This window comes from Orcinus orca, chromosome 20 (genome assembly GCF_937001465.1).
Source record: "Orcinus orca chromosome 20, mOrcOrc1.1, whole genome shotgun sequence".
Classification (NCBI taxonomy): domain Eukaryota; kingdom Metazoa; phylum Chordata; class Mammalia; order Artiodactyla; family Delphinidae; genus Orcinus; species Orcinus orca.
Window position 1 is genome coordinate 4,153,318 of NC_064578.1, and position 20,518 is coordinate 4,173,835.

At 50.1% G+C, this 20,518-nt stretch overlaps 1 protein-coding gene and 1 pseudogene across 1 annotated transcript in view; one reads left to right on the forward strand and one right to left on the reverse strand.

The window, feature by feature from the left end:
- The first annotated feature begins 7,983 nt into the window (after positions 1-7,983).
- On the forward strand, positions 7,984-8,415 carry LOC117196680 (arginine/serine-rich protein PNISR-like; annotated as a pseudogene).
- Positions 8,416-13,311: 4,896 nt separating this feature from the next.
- USP10 (ubiquitin specific peptidase 10) overlaps positions 13,312-20,518 on the reverse strand; it is an 88,528-nt gene continuing 81,321 nt past the window's right edge. The window contains exons 14-15 of the mRNA XM_033406350.2: positions 14,119-14,218; positions 13,312-13,789 (exon numbers count right to left, since the gene is read on the reverse strand). Of these exons, the coding sequence (XP_033262241.1) occupies positions 13,786-13,789; positions 14,119-14,218 (104 nt within the window). The 3' untranslated portion in view covers positions 13,312-13,785. The remainder of the gene's footprint in view (positions 13,790-14,118; positions 14,219-20,518) is intronic.

Consider the following 20,518-nt stretch of genomic DNA (forward strand, 5'->3'; position numbering starts at 1 on the left):
TCCTCAGTTCAGGGTCTGCTTCTGGGAACCCAAACTAAGACGAGGACCCTGAAGTCTAGGGAAGGAAATCCAGGAGTCTCTCTCTTCTCTGAGGATATCTGTGCCTTCATTCTTCTATGCACTGAATATTAGTTGAGCACCTACTATATGTCAGACAAAGTGCGGGCACATATAGGAGAGAAACAGGAAAGAACTGAAAAAGTCTAGCCATATAAAGAGGAAGGCTTTTTACAAGAAGAAAGTGGGACGCCGAAGGCTGAGCTGTGGTATTATTTAACTATATAAAAACTATGACTCACATAGGAAAAGTGAACACCAAATCCCAGAATATGATGAACACCCCCTTAAAGTTCGAGAGAGGTAGTTTAGAGCAAATTAAAGGAATTCTTCAGCCAACAGTGAAAAGCAAATTTATCCACCTCAAGTTACCCCGCCAAGAAGTAATACAGGCAGAAAATGTAAATATATTTTTAAAATAAATGAATGCTGGAGTTCACTTTTTATTCTATTTGATGACATTTACTGAGGACTTCCTTTGGACCAGGCATTCTGGGAATAAAGAGATGAATAAGGCAGACATGAGACAAGCCTTGTGACGGGGGGACCCCGGCTGGACAGTCAATGCATCCTCTGTGCTGAGGGCAGTGACAGGGATCTACAGGCTTCCAAGGAGCCCAGAGGGGGCGGGTGTCTGGACCGAGGGGTGAACAGAGGCGTCACGGATAGACGTGATGGGGGGTCAGATGCAGGTTATGGAAACGTAACTAGGACAGACTGAGAAAGAAAAAGAGGTGATGTATCAGCTACTATGAGTGGGAGGCCCAGAGGAGAGACAGTTTCAGGTACACCTGGGACCAGGGCCTCAAAGAAGATGGTCACATCCCTCTCCCCTCCCCTGACCTCCCCCCATCTCTCTGGGCTCTGCCTGGCTCCTCTGTTCACCCCACGAGGCAGAGAAGGTGGCCACTGGCAGCTATGATTCAACAGGCCACACCTTCCACCTGGCTACAAATTGAGAAGTAAAATCCCAGGGAAAGACACGATTGGCCCTGCTCAGGCCACACGTCCACTTTAGGAGATGCTGTCATGCCCCATCCTGGTCCTTAAACCCTGACGGCTGCAGTGCCTGCCTGCCTGACTTCCAGCTTCCGGCAGACATTCCTTTGCCTCTGGGCACGATGCCCATGGCAGGCCAAAACTGGCATGGAATCACACCCATTGGAACAGCATCAACCAATAATTTTTTTTTTAGATGTTGGGGGTAGGAGTTTATTAATTAATTAATTTTTGCTGGGTTGAGTCTTCCTTTCTGTACGAGGGCTTTCTCTAGTTGTGGCAAGCGGGGGCCACTCTTCACTCCGGTGCGCAGGCATCTCACCATCACGGCCTCTCTTGTTGCAGAGCACAGGCTCCAGACGCACAGGCTCACTAGTTGTGGCTCACGGGCCTAGTTGCTCTGCGGCATGTGGGATCCTCCCAGACCAGGGCTCGAACCCGTGTCCCCTGCATTAGCAGGCAGACTCTCAACCACTGTGCCACCAGGGAAACCCTCAACCAATAATTGAATAAGACCTGGAGTATAGGTACCCCAGCTCCCTCACCGCTCAGGGGATGACACTTGCTCCCAGAGAACCCAGGGGACTATGCTCCAGGTGCCCCAGTGATAGCTGACATGATGCCCACTCTTCATTCGCTCTTTCCCTTTTCCCCCTCCTCCTGGGATCATCTCCCCAATAAACTACTTGCACTCACATCCTGTCTCACAGGCTGTTTTGGGGGAACCCAAACTAATACACCCAGCCATCACCACAAGCCTGTGGCCGGGGGACAGGACCCGGCGCATGTGTTCACCCAGTGGCCGGGGCAGCCAGAGCTGTTGATCCGAGTGGGGAAGGATCCAAGGCAGGGGGGCTTGGCAGAGAGCTGGCCCAGAGAGATGGGTCTAGAAGGATGAACAGGGAACACAGGGACATATTGGGGAGGCGAGGCTGGGGGTGGGAGCCTGAGCGAGCCTGCTAAGCAATGTAGATGTGAACCTGGGGGGAGAGAATTAGGAGCCCCCAAAAGGCAGACTTCCATCTGGGGAAGATCATGAGGCAGCCATGGGGAGGATGGCCCGGGGCCAGGGGAGCTGGAATGGATGTCTTGGGGGGAGCTCCTGGCACCAAAGAGGACAGTCAGCCACAGCCCCCCAGACAGCTCCCTTTCTCTCTGGGCACCTGGGTGCTGGGTGAACCCCGAGCCCACAGGAGGGAACTAGGAACCCCAGCTCATCATCTACTGAGTGCTTTGCATGAATCCTGTCTCCCATCCTCATGCCGGTACTGTGAGGCAGGATCTGTGGCACCCCCATTACACTGAAAAGAAAACCGAGGTTCACACGCATAAATAGGCGGCCCAGGATCTCACAACAAGAGATACAGAGGCTGTGAGCCCAGTGGACCCCAAAACCTGGGCTTTTAACAAATCTGTGATGTGGTAATTGATCACTAATAGGTCCAATGGGGGGCTCCCTCTCTGTCTTTCTTTCCCTCCCTCTCTCCCTCCCTCCCTCTCTTTCTGAATCTATTCAGGTCCCGAGTTCCAACTGTGAGCTTCCAGCTAGCAAGGGATACCTGTTGAAGCAAGGAGGTGGTCATAAGGGAGTAACCTATTAAATTCTTTGGTTAGAAAGTACTAGAACATTCAGGGAGTTTTTTTTACAGGATTTGGGATGGACACGCTTTAATGGTTTTGAAGTACAAACAATTATCCTGGAACACTCATGAATCCTTCCTCCTCAACCGAGGAAAAGCTTATGAAAAGTGATAAGGTTGCCAAATCATCAACACCCAGGGTGACACAGTTTGTGGCCACCCTGGGACAATAATGCCAGCTTCCCAATGCGCCATCTCAGTGCTAGATCCCTTTCACCACAAAATTCCCCAGCAGCGACACAGAATGCTCAAGTTGCCTCCAGATAGCTCATCTCTTTTCTTCCTTAAAAATAAGAAGCTTCTTGATTTCTAACCGAGTGCACTGTCACTCAGCTAAAAAATGATACTTCTCAGCCAGGCTTGCACCTTCTCCTTTCTGTAGAACTTCATCTAAGTCAAGGAGGAGTGAGTGGAATAGTTTTGTGTGGCTTCAAGGAAGTCTCCCTAAAGGGAGGGGGAGGTTTGCCCTTCGCGGTTCTCCTTCTTCCTTCCTGCCTAGAATATGGGTATGATGGCTGGAGTGCAGCAGCCACTTTGGACCATGAGGTACCTTGGGAACAGAAGCCATAAATGGTGGCACTCGGGTCCATGATTCATACAGGTCTCTATATCAGTTCTACTACCTACATCAGACTTCTTTTATATAAAAGAGAAATAAACTTCTATCCTTATTTAGGTGGGGAGGAGGGGTGGGGTTTTTGTTCCTCCCTAGTAGCCAATCCTGATAACGTCTTTAGTTTAAAAGTGATAATAAATCTAACGTCAGAACAGGGGAGGCTGTTTTCTGCTGTTATTGTTTCTTTGTCTTCTCTTTTGTTTTTTTGTTTCGTTGGGTTTTTGGGGTTTTGGGGGGGCTTTTTCGGGCCGCACTGCACGGCATGCAGGATCTTAGTTCCCAGACCAGGGATTGAACCTGCGGCCCCTGCAGTGGAAGTGCAGAATCTTAACCACTGGATCTCCAGGGAAGTCCCTGTTTTCTCTCCTTTGAATCATCCGTCTGGAACCTCTTCATTCTTGGAGGCAAACAACAAAATGGAAGTATGATTGTATCTTTATGAAAATGGGAAGACTACATTTCACAATTTCATGAGACTCCTTGCTCACACTGCTTTGAAATCATTAACCTGAAACATGCCTGGGTTCCCGCCATCACCAGGGTTTCTGCCCCCCTCTCTTCTCTCCAATATCCAAGGAGAAGAGCCAGAGAACACCGATGACTGTGGCTGGGAACGCCTCAGGAAACGCAGCTCTTTTGGCAAACGCTACAACGGTGATTGCTTTCTCCCCGGATGACGATCAGGCTGTTCCAGAGGAGGCTGGGCCCTGGGTTTCACACCCAGGGTGTGGCATTTCTGGAAGATCCTAAACCTTTCTGCCAGCCTGGGGGGAAGCCAAGCATCCCCATGCTGCCTGTTCTCTCACGAACGGCACCCCCCAGTGTGTGTGCTGGGTCCTTATGTGAGCTGGACCCCTGCACACCAGCCGCAGGAGTGACGGATGAACAGAATGAAAACTGGTCTCCCCTCCAGCCCCCAGGAAGGGAATCACAGCACTGCACCCTCCTGCTAGGGAGGGGCCCTGAGCCTCTAGATCTCCTGCTGGACCTTGAATCCAAGTTCTGTCCCTCTTGGCTTGAGACCCTGGGCAAGTGCTTTGACTTCCCCGTCCCTCGATCTCTCCATCTGTGAGATGGGAATAGTAACAGACTCACTTTGCAGAGCTGCTGTAGTAACGAGTTAATTGTCGAGAGTTCTCAGTATCATCCCTCTCACCCATGTCCTCTGAGTTGTCAACACTCCTGTTTCTTTTTTTTAAATACATTTATTTATTTATGGCTGTGTTGGGTCTTCGTTGCTGTGCGCAGGCTTCCTCTACTTGTGGCGAGTGGGGGCTACTCTTTGTTGCGGCGTGCAGGCTTCTCATTGTGGTGGCTTCTCTTGCTGTGGAGCACAGGCTCTAGAGGCGCAGGCTCAGTAGTTGTGGCACGCGGGCTCAATAGTTCTGGCTCACGGGCTCTAGGGCACAGGCTCAGTAGTTGTGGCACATGAGCTTAGTTGCTCTGCGGCATGTGGGATCTTCCCGGGCCAGGGTTTGAACCCGTGTCCCCTGCATTGGATTTTTTTTTTTTGCGGTATGCGGGCCTCTCACTGTTGTGGCCTCCCCCGTTGCGGAGCACAGGCTCCGGACGCGCAGCCCCAGGGGCCATGGCTCACGGGCCCAGCCGCTCCACAGCATGTGGGATCCTCCCGGACCAGGGCACAAACCCGCATCCCCTGCATCGACAGGCGGACTCTCAGCCACTGTGCCACCAGGGAAGCCCTGCATTGGATTCTTAACCACGGAAGTCCTGTCACTCCTGTTTCTATAAATACCGCCCCTCCCAAGCACTATCACCTATGGGACACCCTCCCTAATCTCCCCCACCCCAGAAAACTATCAAATAAATGGAGTCTGCGGTCAGAGTTTGAAAAGCCGGGTAAATGAGCGTATCCGTGTCACAGGTGTGCCAGAACAATGACCACAAACTGGGTGCCTCAAAACAACAGAAGTTCGTTCTCTCACACTATCCGAGGCCAGAGTCTGAAATCGAGGCATCGGCAGGGCCAGGCTCCCTCTGGAACCTTGGAGGGGACGATCCTTGCTCTCCTCTTGCAGCTTCTGATCTGCCGTGTCCCCTCCTCTCCATATAAGGACACTAGTCACAATGTATTAGGGCCACACTAGTTCAGTATGACCTCATGGTATTACACCTGCAAAGGCCCTTTTTCCGAACGAGGCCCCATTCTGAGGTTCCAGCGGACATGAGTTTTGCAAGGACACTATTACCTTGACTCTGAACTGTGTGACCAAGAATACGGCAGAAGTAACGCTGTACTAGGCCTTAAGAACCTGGTAGCTTCCACTTCTTCCTCATGGGGCGCTTGTACTTGGAAGCCCACCGCCATGCCGTGAGGAAGCCCAAGCTGCCCCGGGGAGGAGAGCCGGCAGCCAGCACCAACGTGCAGTTGCCAGTGCGGGTCCTCCAGACGCAGCTGATGCACGAGCAACACCAATGACTGGTGCTGTCCTCGGGTGGTAAGTTAGGCGGTGGTTTCTTGTACAGCAGCGATAGGTAACAGGGACGGGAAGGGTCAATCCGCTCCTTGCTTTTACCGCACAGGGCCGGGCACACAGAAGGCGGTCATCAAATGTTTGCTGACTGTAACAGAATCATCTCTGACTCCCAAGAAAGCACTCGACAATGGCAACAACCGAAGTCATTAATACCCCGTGATCTATTGAATAGAACGTGACAGGGCTCTGTCTTCCTTCTTGTCTAAACCAAGATAAATTGAGATTCTTATTTCCAAATGATGGGGCAGCCTCTGTGTTCCTATTAAATACTGGCCCTAATGGAAGACAGACTTCTGGAGTCCCTGGCAGGCTGTGGCGGGGTGAGTCAGTGGATTCGTGCAGATGTGCAAGCCCTAGCGGGCCTCCGACCCGGGAACAATGGTGAGAAGGGCCTCTCCCTGCGCACATGTGTTCCCAATCGTCAGTTGAATGACCTGGGTCTGTTGCTCACTGGGGCTTGCTGTCAACCCAAGCCAAACCTGGAATCGTCTCCTCAGGAGAGTCATGACCACGTGGCCAATCGTTAGCATGACGGCTCCCAGTGACCCCCGCCTCCCCGTGTCCTCGCCCCGCTGTGGCTCTGCCCCTCAGCTCCTTACCAGGTGGAGTCTATTCTTCGGCCCTTATACCTGGCTTGGCTGTGTGGTTTACTTTGAACAATAGATTACGGTGGAAGTGATGGGGCACCTGCTCCAAGCTTGGGACCCACAGGGTCTGCAGCTTCTGCTGTCACTCCCTCAGACCCAGAGACAACTGTGCTATAAAGAAGCCCAGTCTAACCCACTGGAGGATGAGACGATGGGGAGTACGGGGGGCTGGGGACCGCAGTACCTGAGCTGAGAGCCAGCCCCAACCGCCAGGCACATGAGCGAGCAGCCTTGGACCCTCAGCCCTGGCCAAGCTGTCGGTCCCCTGCAGTGACACCACAGGACCACCCCACAGAACCTGAGGATAATACACTGCATTGTGTGAAGCCCCTATGATTCGGGATGCTTTGTTACATGGCAAAGGCTGACCAAAACAGACCACGCCATGTAACCTGGTCAAGGATAGAATGTTCTGAAAGCCATACATTCCCCCTTCAAACAGCCAGTTTTCCCAGGGAAGAATCCCAGGGAATATTTTGTATTTCTCTTATAGGCTGAACTGTGTACCCCGCCCCCCAAATCTGCATGTTCAAGTCTGTTAAAAAGAAAACCACAGGGCTTCCCTGGTGGCGCAGTGGTTGAGAGTCCGCCTGCCGATGCAGGGGACGCGGGTTCGTGCCCCGGTCCAGGAGGATCCCACATGCCGCGCAGCGGCTGGGCCCGTGAGCCATGGCTGCTGAGCCTGCGCGCCCGGAGCCTGTGCTCTGCAACGGGAGAGGCCGCAACAGTGAGAGGCCCGCGTACCGCAGGAGAAAAAAAAAGAAAAGAAAACCGCAGGCCCGAAATGGCGTCACTTGCGCTAAAGCCCATGGTAGCAAACCTAGACTTCATACCTGGGTTAACTGCAGTCTCCAGCAACTCAGCTCCTCCCCAGCATGGAAGTTTCTCCGCTCCTCCAAGGCTCTGTGACAGGCTGAATAACGGCCCCCCAAGATGTGCACATCCTGATTCCTGAAGCCCGTCAATGTGATTTATATGACGCGTTAGCCTCCTAGGGCTACTACAAAGGACCAAAAATGGGAAGGCTTAAAACAACAGAAACTTATGCTCTCACGGTTCTGGAGGCCAGAAGTCCAAAATCCAGGTGTCAGCAGGGCCTTGCTCCCTCCAAGGCTCTGGGAGAGGATGGGTTCCACGCCTCTGGCAGCTTCCGCTGGTCGCAAGTTGGGGTTCCTGGGCTCTGTATCCCTCCAATCTCTGACTCCATGGTCACACGGCCATCTTCCCTGTGCGTCTGTGTCCGAATTTCCCTCTTTTTACGAAGACACCAGTGACTGGATGAGGACCCACCCTATTCCAGTGGGAGCCCAACTTGATTACAGGTGCAAAGACCCTATTTCCAAATAAGATGACATTCTGCGGGCTGGGTGAAGATGAAATTTGGGGGAATGCTAGTCAACCCACTACACATGGTAAAAGGGACTTTGTTAATGTGATTAAGGATCTGGAAATGAGGACATTATCCTGAATTATCCTGTGGGTCCAGTGTGATCACAAGCGTCCTTACAAGAGGGAGGCAGGGTATTATAGGAACAGTGGCGACACGGTGTTCCGGAACCAGAGTGGGGCGTAAGTAATCTTGCTGCTATGCTTCCAAGCTGTAGCTGTGAATCCACCTAAATTTTAAACAGAAGGTGAACCTCTGAGAAAGTCAGATATACTTTAGAAGTCAGGATGTGGATTCAAGGAGGACAGCCTTGGCAGCAATGGCCCTGGCATCAGCAACAACGGATGCAGTCACTCCAGCACCAGGAGGATCCCAGCCAGACTGGCTGGGCTGCACTGGCTCAAGCTTGGATTTGCCCAAAGAGGAGCTTCAGGACAGCAAAGCATGGCAGAGCCACCACCAGGAATGATGCCAAATGCACAAGGTACGTCTACCATGGAGTCTGGTCCAAACAATCATGGGAATTTCCAAGGGGATTCAAGCTTTTAACAGAATGTGGCAACCAGGCTGACAGGGGCTGGGAACACTCGGAACCTCACCAGGCATCTAGGGGAGACAGCATTCGAGGTCTCTCTGTTGCAACCTATGGCCTTTTTAGCAGCAGCCCTGGCAGAGCAAAACATGTCTGGTCTCCAATTAAAGAAAATTTGTGTCACTATGTGACAAATTAGTCTGTCAGAGATACTCTGCCCCTACCATCACCCATCCTTCTCTTCCCTTTTTTTTTTCAGATAGTGAAGATCTTCCATAAGCTTTTATCTGTTTTTGTTTGCTTTTTTTACTTCACAGTATGATTAGGTTCCTTGATGCTAGTTCAGTTTTCTAGGACTTGTGTTATTATTTTTAACAGTCACTTCAAATTATTTATAGGTGGGCTTCCCTGGTGGCGCAGCGGTTGGGAGTCCACCTGCCGATGCAGGGGACACGGGTTCGTGCCCCGGTCCGGGAAGATCCCACATGCCGCGGAGCGGCTGGGCCCGTGAGCCATGGCCGCTGAGCCTGCGCGTCCGGAGCCTGTGCTCCACAACAGGAGAGGCCACAGCAGTGAGAGGCCCGCGTACCGCAAAAAAATAAAAAATAAAAAAATTATAGGTGAATCTTATTTTGATTATGCTAATGGTGAAGTCATAGCTCCTTTTCCTTATTAGTACTTATTACTGTTTCTCAGTGTAAGAATGGAAAACTCAGGAAGTAATCCTCTAATATCACTTTTAAAAGAATAACAAATATTCTAATCTTTAACACTAGGAAGTAGTTCATTTCTAGTTTTCTGGAATCTATGCCAAATGTTCCCACATCTGAAAATGTTTTGGTTCCTAAGTTCAGCAGTGATTCACCCTGGCATTCCCACTTCCCCGACTTTATTCTGCTGGTGTTCTTTGTGTCCCAGGCAAGTGATTTAACCTCTGTGTGACTCAGTTTCCCTTCCTGAAATTGGCAAAAAGAGTACCTGATTTCTCCCTACATCACAGGGATGTTGTGACGATAAATGTGTTCACGGAAGAAAGAAATTATATAAAAATCTCAAGGTATTATTTTTATGGTATTGTTACTGAACAGAAATAGAAAAATTCAACAGGAAAAAAAAAGAAAAGGAAGGTGGGGGTCAGAGTCGGAGAAGGAGGTGGTGTGATGCAGAAGCAGAGGCTGGAGGGGTGCACTCTGAGGCTGGAGGAGGGGCCAAGAGCCAAGGGATGCAGGCGCCTCTAGAAGCAGGAAGAGGCCAGGAAACAGATTCTCTCCTGGAACCTCCAGAGGGAACCAGCCCTGCGACACCCTGACTGTAGTCCAGTGAGACCCATTTTGGTCTTCTGACCTGCGGGCCTGCAAGCCATAGATTTATGTTGATTTATATGCTGTTTTAAGTCTCTAAGGTTTGGTTCACTCATTACAGCAGCCAGAGGACACGAACACTGATCCATGATTCGCTGTGACTGCAAAAGGGCATCGGGGCAGTCATGAAGCTGGGCCACAGGCTCCCGTGCTGCCCCTCAAAGGGGAAGCAACCGTGAGTCAGCTGCAACGCAGGGAACGGCTTCCAGGCAGCGCGGCTCGCACACCACACGGCACTCGGCTCAGCCCTGAGTCGTCTGGCTCCAGAGGTGCCGCTTTAGAGCCTCTTCACCGGAAACGACCCGGGTTCGCCTGCTTATTTTTCTAGCGATCAAGTAACACTTTCCAGATGCAAAAATCGGACAGGGGCCAGGCTCAGCCTTCATCCCCGTGGGCAGCAGCCACCCTCCACCATTGGGTCCCCCAGGACGCCCGCCGAAGCTCGGACCAGACTGGACGTGACCGTGGCCGAGACCGCGGGCAGAGACTCCGGGCATCCTCGGCATCTCCCCTCGTTGTCCTGCTCCTCCGTGCACTTCTCATCCCCGTGGGACTGACAGCTACGCTCACACATGTGCTCAGAGGTGTGTCTCTATTTTCTGTAACAGGGCGGTTGGAGGTGATGTGGGAAGTGGTACTCGGACTTGACAATAGCAGTATCCCAGTTTCTCTCACTTGAGAGCATCTCTGCTCATTCAAAAAGTCTCAGGTCACTAATCTGAGATGCGCCACCCAGAGCCTCTCACGGCTGCTTCTTCCTTGACTCTCTCCTTCCTGTGATGCCTCCTGCGGTGGGAGGAAAGTTTAGGGTCTTTGTGGTTTTCCCGGGGGAGGGGAACCCACCCAACCCCCAGATCCTTTTACGAGACACAGGAGCCAATATTAGCATCCTGGGGCTGCCAGAACAAATGACCACAGACAGGGGGGCTGAAGACAACAGGAATTCATTTTCTTGCAGTTCTGGAGACCAGAAGTCTGAAATCAAAGTGTGGGCAAATCCTTCCTGCCCTTTCCAGCTTCTGGGGGCTCAGGCGTTCGTTCCTGTGGCTGCATCACCCCAATCTCTGCCTCCGTCCTCACACAGCCTCTCCTCTTCTCAGAGGGACACTGGTCATTGCAGTGAGGGCCCACCTGGGTGATCCAGGATGATCTCATCTTGAGATCTGCTACATGACCACTTGATCACATCTGCAGACTTTCTCCAAACGAGGTCACACTCGCCATTCTGGGGGTTGGCGTGTGGACACAGCTTTTTAGCAGGCCCCTTCAACGCACTCCAGCAAGCTTGGGCTCAGCTACGGCCACTCCCTCCTAGCCAGGCCGCTGCAGCAGCCTGGGCCCACGGCGCTGCCCCATGTTGGAGCTCGCCCGGTGCACGGTGCTCTCCCCTCCATGTCGCACTGGGAGTGGCTCTGAGTCCTTCTGCTTTCAGCCTCCCCCTTAATCTCCCTCCTTCCCTCAGCTCTGGCGGGGGGGGCACCCAGGGGGACATCCCAGGGCACTTCGCCACCCCCATTTCTTTCTCATTCCCCCTCCCTCACCCGGCTGGAGCTGGGAAGGAAGGATTTCCCACCTTCTTGTGTTGCAAGGATGCCCCTTTCACGAAGCCCTGAATTTCACTCCCCTATGGCTGATAATCAGCGTGGAGGCCAAACTCAATGCGCTTTTTTTTTTTAAATTGCAGCACAGTTTATTTGCAATGTTGTGTTAGTTTCAGGTGTACAGCAAAGTGATTCAGTTATATATATATTGTTTTTCAGACTCTTTTTGATTACAGGTTATTAAAAAATATTGAGTATACTTCCCTGTGCTATATAGTAGGTCCTTCTTGTTTATTTTATATATAGTAGCGTGCCTTTGCTAACCCTAAGCTCCTAATTTATCCCTCCCCCCTACCCTTTCCCCTTTGGTAACCACAGGTTTGTTTTCTATGCCTGTGAGTCTGTTTCTGTTTTGTAAATAAGTTCATTTGTATCACTTTTATTAGATGCCACATATAAGTGATATCATATGCTATTTGTCTTTGTCTGGCTTACTTCACTTTGTATGATAATCTCTAGATCCATCCATGTTGCTGCAAATGGCATTATTTCATTCTTTTTTATGGCTGAGTAGTATTCCATTGTATATACGTACCACATCTCCTTTATCTATTCATCTGTCGATGGACACTGAAGTTGCTTCCGTGTCTTGGCTACTGTAAATAGTGCTGCTATGAACACTGGGGTGCATGTGTCTTTTATTTTTTTAATTTATTTTTGGTTGTGTTGGGTCTTTGCTGCTGCGCACAAGCCTTCTCTAGTCGCGGCGAGCGGGGGCGACTCTTCGCTGCCGTGCGCAGGCTTCTCATTGTGGCGGCTTCTCTTGTTGCAGAGCAGGGGCTCTAGGCGCACGGGCTTCAGTAGTTGTGGCATGCAGGCTCAGTAGTTGTGGCGCACGGGCTTAGTTGCTCTGCGGCATATGGGATCTTCCCAGACCAGGGCTCGAACCCACGTCCCCTGCATTGGCAGGCGGATTCTTAACCACTGAGCCGCCAGGGAAGCCCGCGTGTATCTTTTTGAATTAGAGTTTTCACCTTTTCTGGATATATGCCCAGGAGTGGGATTGCTGGATCATATGGTAGTTCTATTTTCAGTTTTTTAAGGAACCTCCATACTGTTCTCCACAGTGGTTGCACCAACTTAAACTCCCACAAACAGTGTAGGAGGGTTCCTTTTTCTCCACACCCTCACCAGCATTTGTTATTTGTAGAATTTTTGGTGATAACAGGCCTGGCTCTTGACGCATAAGTGGGAGCTAAAGGGATTTAGAAAACCTTTGTCTTTACCGGTGTCCACTTTCAGGCCTCTGATCTCAGTAAGAACTCTAAAAGCTAGACTCTGACTCCTCTCTCATGCTGAGCTCCTGAAGCATCCCTGGTCCCCCAGAGGCAGACAGAAGCCTCAGCTGAGAAGGGGAAAGGCCAGGTACCCCGAAACACAAAAGAGGAAGGGGCATCTGCGTGTTCTCATACGATCCCCTTCCACTGACTAGCGGCGCCCACACTGACCCAAACCCACCAGCAGGGGGCCGCAGAGGCGTTTTAAAATCAAACCTATAGGAGGTCGACTTCAAATAGAGCTCAACCAGTTCCAACAAACGTCTATACCGCACAACCACAATCACAGGTAGAATGTTTCCACCACCTCATGCCCCTCCCCAGTCAGCCCTGGGCCCTCCCTCACCTCCCACCCCCCTCCCACCTCCCCCAGCTTTGCCAGTTCCAGCAGGTCCCGTAAATGGCATCATACAGTGCATTAAGAGATGACCCTTCCCTTCCCCTATAGGTGAGCACATTCAAGCCTCCAGCTCGTCAAGCCTGGCCAGTGAGGAAAGACTTTACAGTAAGTTAAAACTCATTGATTTGTATGCTAAAAAAAATAATACAGGGGACTTCCCTGGCAGTCCAGTGGTTAAGACTCTGCGCTTCCAACGCAGGGGGCGCAAGTTTCATCCCTGGTCGGGGAAGTAGGATCCCACACGCCGAGCAGAGCGGCCAAAAAATAAAAAATTAAAAACCACCCCCCCCCAATAATAATAATACAGATGTCATGAGGTGGTTGTGAGGTTTAAACGCAAAGTGCCCAGCACTTCTTTAAAAACCTGTAAGCGATAGTCATTATTGCTGTGCCTCCTCTCTTCTCCACTTTGCGGCCAGAAGTCATCTGAAAGTTCAAGCCTGACCAAGACACTCCAGCTTCGTCCCTGGCTGCCTTCCGGGGTCCTCTCCCGCTACTGCACCCACTTCCCTGCGCCTCCCCTCACACACACAGCCGCCCATGCTTCCGCCTCCTGCTGCTGAGCCCACAGGGCCCTTCCGTGCCCCTGGGCCTTGGCACGTGCTCTACCCCCTCCGCCTGGGGAGCTCCCGCCTCGCATGACCCAGCACAAACGCTACCTCCTCGGTGAAGACAGATGGTTGGCAGGTCACAGGTGCTTAGGTCACTGTCTTCCTCAGCGGCACCTTGTGCTTCCTCTTTTCTTGCATTTATCATGCAATTTACTTTACTCACCTGTCAAAACGGATGAAGTAAATGGAATCAACTGAATTACTGATTCGTCACTAGGCTGGAAGACTGTTCTGTGGCCCCATGGCCTGGGGCCTTGCGTGGCTGGTGGGGAGAGATTACGCCCCATCTCTTGGCTTTGAACTTGGCCATGTTTGATCACTTTCTTTGTTCAAAGGGCTTCTATGATGGCCACAAGGAGAACAGGCCACACTTGGGGGACTGGGCACAGAACAAAGATGTGGGAGCTGGAATGGGATCCAACCTGCCGCCTGGAGGCAAGCCCAGCGGAACCTGGCACAGATCAGGTGATCCCCACCCCCCTCCCCAGCTACCTGCAGACGTGGAAGCCAGGTGACGCCAGCAACAGCATCTCTACGACAAAGACCATGTCTCGTTCCCTCTGTCTGCTCAGCACCAGCACAGGGCTGATTCCTAAGGGGAAGACGTTTCAGAAGGCCCTGTTAAACATTTTACTGTTCATCTCAGCCGTGGGGGAGAACAGACAAAGATGGGAGATCCGAGCACGATGGGCCCTCTCGGGGACAGCTCCGGGGTTCAGAGCATGGGTTCTGATGGGTGGACAGCCCAGACGTGAATTCCAGCCTCTGCTGGAAGGGCTGGAGCCTCAGTTTCATCACCCACAAAGTGGGGCTAACGACAGCGGGGACCTCCCAGTACTGCTGGAAGGAGCAGATGAACTGACGTAGACAAAGCTCTGAGTGTGGTGCCTGGTGCGCTGTCACTCACGCCCGTCACCAAAATATGCCCTAAAACCGACGCGCTGGAGAGACACGCCAGCCAACCCAAGAGTAATTGCTGGACTTCGCAATTACTGGAAAACACTAGTCAGAAGTATGCTGCGGCCAGGGACATTCTGGAGCATGGAACACGCAGCTCCGCAGAGAGACGCTTAGCACAAGGGAAGGGAGGGAAACCACAGGGAGAAGGGGAGCCGAGGTGAGCTCGTCATTGCTGCGGGCTGGGCTTTTAGCCATCACCTCACTTCTCCCAAATTTCCAGAACTCTCCATCTTGCTCCTTTGACAATTCAAACCATAGACACCACACCTGTGAGCTTGGGGAATAAGAGGCACTTGGCTTCTGGGGTAGGTTTACTCTGTTTCCTACTGGTAACCAGAGGCAAACCCAAATATGCATTTTTATTATTATTGACCTTTTCCTTAACCAATTAATTGTCTCATGACTAGTCTCATTATTTTAGGGAAAATGGCTACTTTCTGTACATCCCTAATGAAACTTCAACTTTCTAAATATCTACAAGTAAATAAAAGAGATAAATTAGAATCAGACAAGCTATGCAATTAATCTAAAAGAAGAGAAGAAAAAATGATAAAAAAGTAACAAAAGATAAGACAAATGGAAAGCAAAGAGCAAGATGGCAGGTTTTAACCCAACGATGTTATTTATTTTAAACATAACTGATCTCAACACTCCAATTAAAAGGCAGAGGTTGTCAGATTGTATAAAAAAGCAAGGTGCTGGGGACTTTCCTGGTGGCGCAGTGGTTAAGAATCCGCCTGCCAATGCAGGGGACACGGGTTCAAACCCTGGTCCGGGAAGATCCCACACGCCGCAGAGCAACTAAGCCCATGCACCACAACTACTGAGCCTGCACTCTAGAGCCCACGAGCCACAACTACTGAGACCGCATGCCACAACTACTGAGCCCATGCACCACAACTACTGAAGCCTGCGCACCTAGAGCCCATGCTCCGCAACAAGAGAAGCCACTGCAATGAGACACGCACCGCAACAAAGAGTAGCCCCCACTCACCGCAACTAGAGAAAGCCCGTATGCAGCAACGAAGACCCAACACAGCCAAAAATAAATCAAAAAAATTTTTTAACAAAGATTAAAAAAAAGACACCTGTACCCTTATGTTCATTGCAGCATTATTTACAATAGCCTAAGGTATGGAAACAACCTAAGTGTCCACTGATGGATGAATGGATAAAGAAGATGCTGTGAATATATACAATGGAATATTACTCAGCCATAAAAAAGAATGAAATCCTGACATTTGCAGCAACATGGATGGACTTAGAGGGTATTATGCTAAGTGAATTAAGTCAGAGAAAAACGAATACCATATGACTTCACTCATATGTGGAATCTAAAAAACAAAGCAAAACCAACAAACAAAAGCTCATAGACTGTACACTTAAAATTAACACATTATAAATCAACTATACTTCAATTAAAAACAAAAATCTCATACAGAGAACAGATTAGTGGTTACCAGAGAGGAAAGGGGCTGGAGGGTGGGTGGAAAGGGTGAAGAGGGTCCACTGTATGGTGATGGGTGGTAACTAGACTCATGGTGGTGACGACTCTGTAGTATATACAGATGTTGAACTATAATGCTGTATACCTAATACTTATATAATAACAACAAAAAATCATCACAGCAAGTTATTTTGGGTAGACATTAACAAGCAGATCCTAAAATACACATGGAAACACCAAGAATATAAAATAGCCAAAACAAATTTGAAAAAAGAAAAAAGTTAGAAGGTTTACATTCCTATTCAAGATTGTTAACATAAAACAGAAAGCAAGACCCACACACATATGGTCAATTTTTTGTCTGTGAAAGTGCAAAGGCAAATTTGATGAGGAAAGGATTTCGAGTACCTTCAACAAAAGGTGCTGGAAGAATTAAATATCTAAATGCAGAAAATTAACTTTGATCTATACCTTGTACCATATACAGAAATGAACTCAATCAAATCAGAGACCTACATGTAAAACCTAAAATCATAAAACTTCTAGAAGAAAACACAGGAGAAACTCTCTGAGACCTTGGGCTAGGAGGTGATTTCTTAGATACAATATCAAAAGCACAATCCATAAAAGAACAAGTTGATAAATGGGATGACGATGAGTTGTTGGTTTACAATGTGTATAGAGATGATATATGTGATTACAGTGGCATTTAGTATGGGGGAGGGGTACATGAAAATATACTGTCGCAAGGGTCCTGTATTCTCCTGGAGTAATTCAATATGAACACTACGTAGGTTGTGATCAGTTAAAGATGCCTATTGAAATCCCTAGAACGACCATTAAAAATAATGGTGTTGGGCTTCCCTGGTGGCACAGTGGTTGAGAGTCCGCCTGCCGATGCAGGGGACACGGGTTCGTGCCCCGGTCCGGGAAGATCCCACATGCCGCGGAGCGGCTGGGCCCGTGAGCCATGCCGCTAAGCCTGCGCGTCGGGAGCCTGTGCTCCGCAATGGGAGAGGCCACAACAGTGAGAGGCCCACGTACCGCCAAAAAAAATAATAATAATGGTGTTTTCCATGACAAGAGGGAATGCTTCTAAAACATACTAAGCAAAAACAGAGAAAAAGAGCATCATATAAGGGTACAAGCCTAAAAACATACATATACATATGTGTGTGTGTGTCTGTGTGTGTGTGTGTGTGTGTGTGTGTGTGTGTGTGTGAGTGTGTGAATGTAAAAAGGCCAAAAAGAAATATTCACACATATGAATGTTGAGATTACAGAGGTTTGGGATTTTTTTCCTTACTGTTCAATGACTAACAAACACGTTTCCAGTGAGCACGTATTACCTTAGGGGGAAATGTGCAAAACAGGAAAATGAAAGAAATATGAGGGAGGGAAGAGAAAGAAAACAAGGAGAGAAGGGAGAGGGGGAGGAACAGAGGGCGCAAAGGAACACCTGTTGCCAGGGATCTTGGACAGCAGATGGGGGAGGGCTTCCCCACCCTCTAAGGCACCATCAAGTGTATGACGACCTGCCAGGTACCTGCAAGAGCTGGGCATCCGGTGAACGTGGAGGAGACACGTGCCTGTCAAACAGTTCGCACCTGGAGCCGCCTGGTCTGTCCTCAGTATGGACTGAGGGCAGCTGGAGGCATGGTGCTGCTTCCCCATTAATTGAGAAGAGCAAGCAAATCCACTTCCGGCCTCTGTGCGGCGCACGCACAAATGATGGGGATCAAGTGCTTTTGGTGCGTGGGTGGGGTCCCAGGGTAGCCCCACTTGCGGTCTGTTTCTGAGATTGATCAAAATAATGAGGAGCGGGCTTCCCTGGTGGCGCAGTGGTTGGGAGTCCGCCTGCCAATGCAGGGGACGCGGGTTCGCGTCCCGGGTCCAGGAGGATCCCACGTGCCGCGGAGCGGCTGTGCCCGTGAGCCATGGCCGCTGGGCCTGCACGTCCGGAGCCTGTGCTCCGCGATGGGAGAGGCTACGGCAGTGAGAGACCCGCGTACCGCCAAAAAAAAAAAATGAGGAGTAAGGGAAATTCCTACTTCCACCTCTTGGCAAGCCCTAGGGGACGACGGGTCAGGGTTCGGGCCGCTGAGTCAGTCTTGCTGACCAGGACAGGCATGGGTCAGCGGAAGAGAAGGTTCTAAAGGTCCCGTGAGTGACGGGATCTTGCTGCATCTGCAGAAGGAGCCAACTCTGGCAGGGAAACGGCAGCTCTCTACACAGAAAGGCATCTCTGGCCTCCCAGAATTCTTAATCAAAACAAAACATCATCAACGTACAAACTCTTCAAGGGTAACTCTTCTTTTGCCAGTATTTCCTGCCAGTAAACAAAACCCATCTGAGAGGTTAACGACTTAGCTGTTTACGAGGTCTCTGTGACACAGGGGCTGATCCGCCGGTTATGAATCAGAAAGGTTGTGACCAGCAGAACGCTGAAATTGCGAAAGTATGTCCCTGAAGGATGAGCCAGCCAGCCCGCTGTGTTTACCGGGAAGACGTGTCTTCAGAATTTGATTTTTTAGTTTATCCTGGCTAAGAGGCACCATAAAAATGGGCCTGGGTTTGAATCCCTGCCATAGTGCTTCCTTGCTGTGTGCCCTTGAGAAAATGACTTGCCTTCTCTGGCCCTCACTCCCCTCTGTAACCGAGGATGGTAAGCATGACCTACCTCCAAGAGCCGCCGTGGAGATAAACGAGAGGACTATGAAGTGCATATTGGTCAGGACGCATTAAGTGCTTACTAAGTGGTAGCTCTTATAATTAGTATTTAAAATACAGACTCTGTGCCACGTGCGTTTGACCCAGGTGTTCCACTGCCTAGATGCATCGTGCTCTGTTAGCCGAGACCCCAAGCACCCTCCAGTGGTGTCACAGCCTGGGACCGGGACACAGAGACCAGGTAGGACCCTCACTCTGCCACACCTGTCCTCTCTGTGGCTTAGTTTCTCCGTCTGTAACATGACAGGCCTCAGCCAGCTCCCTAAGAACCCAATCCACTCTGACCTTCTCCACTTTTCCAACGAAAAGCAGAACGAAAATCAGCTCAACACATACAATTGGGATGGAGATGGACGCACACGCGTCCAGGAGAGTTGAATTCAGGGTGAACCTCAAACTATTGTAGAGGAAAAAGGCTTCTAAGCTTAAACCTGATTGATTTCTGGGTCCCTGCGATGCCAGGACGTGCTGAGTTCCTTGACACCCTCAGCTGCCATGGGCTCCCACAGTGATTATCATTATTAAAAATAAAACCATGGAGGTTTGGTGCTGTCAAGATGCACCAGCACTGTCCTTCCTGCCTCTCCCACTGAAATCAACTCAGAAGTAAACAGAGGCAGACAGACTGGGGGAAGAGCTAGAATCCAAGGCATCCTGGGGCGGCGGTGAGTTTCCACGCTTCTCCTGGTACCTCCTGGCCTGAGCTCACAGGCGCTGGGAGGGAACCGCGCACCAGGCAGGGCAGAGAGAGCTCCGAGAGAACCCTTCTGTTTCTGCACTGGGCAACAGCAAAGGGAAGAGTTAGAGAGAGTGCGGAGTGCCCTGAGTTATTCTCCCTTTGTTCTGTTTTTCCCCCGTTGTCTCCTGTCCCGGCCTCCAGGGAGTCTGCGGCAGGGAGGCGGTTGGGCAGGCACCTGGAACTTCAAAATCTGAAAAGCTTCTCTCTAATCAGAAAAACTGTGGTCCCAAGAATGCGGGAGCACCCCCATAGCTTTTCCCTCACTCTGACCTCTTGCCACTTGGTCCTGGAGGCAGACAGGGGCAGGAAGAGCATGGCAGAGCCAGGAACTAAGGCCCAGGCTCTGTGGCCATGGGAGGGGGAAGGAGAACCGGAGTCTGGGGAGGTGGGAGGAGGAGGGAACTCAAGAAAGCGACCCATGAAGTGGCAGAGGAACTCCTAGGCTCATCTCTGTGCTGCACATGCATGGAACTCTCAAGACATATTAGAAAATGTTTTGAACTGAAAATGAAAATACAAAGTATCAAAATTGGTGGGATGCAACTAAAGCCATCTTTAGAGGGAAATTTATAGCATTAGAAAATACTAGGAAAAAAATAATAAAGATCTCAAATCCACCATTTAAGCTCCCATCCTAAGAAACTGGGAAAACAAGAGCAAAATAAACCCAAAGCAAGCAGAAGAAACAAAATAATAAAGACGAAAAGCAAAAATTAATGACACTGAAACCAGTGACAGAAAACCAATGAGAAAATCAATGAAATCAAAAGCTAAAACTTTTAAAAGGCCAGTAAAATTTGACAAATCTCTAACAAGGCTGACAAAAGAGAGAGACAGACAGACACACACAAATGGCCAATATGCGGAATAAAAAGGAGTTAACACCATAGATAGACCACAGAGACACTAACAGGATAATGAGAGAACACCCTGAGCATCTCTTTGCACTTAAACTCAACAACCTAGATGAATTAGAACTATTTCTGAAAAGCCACAGATGACCAAATTCACCCAAG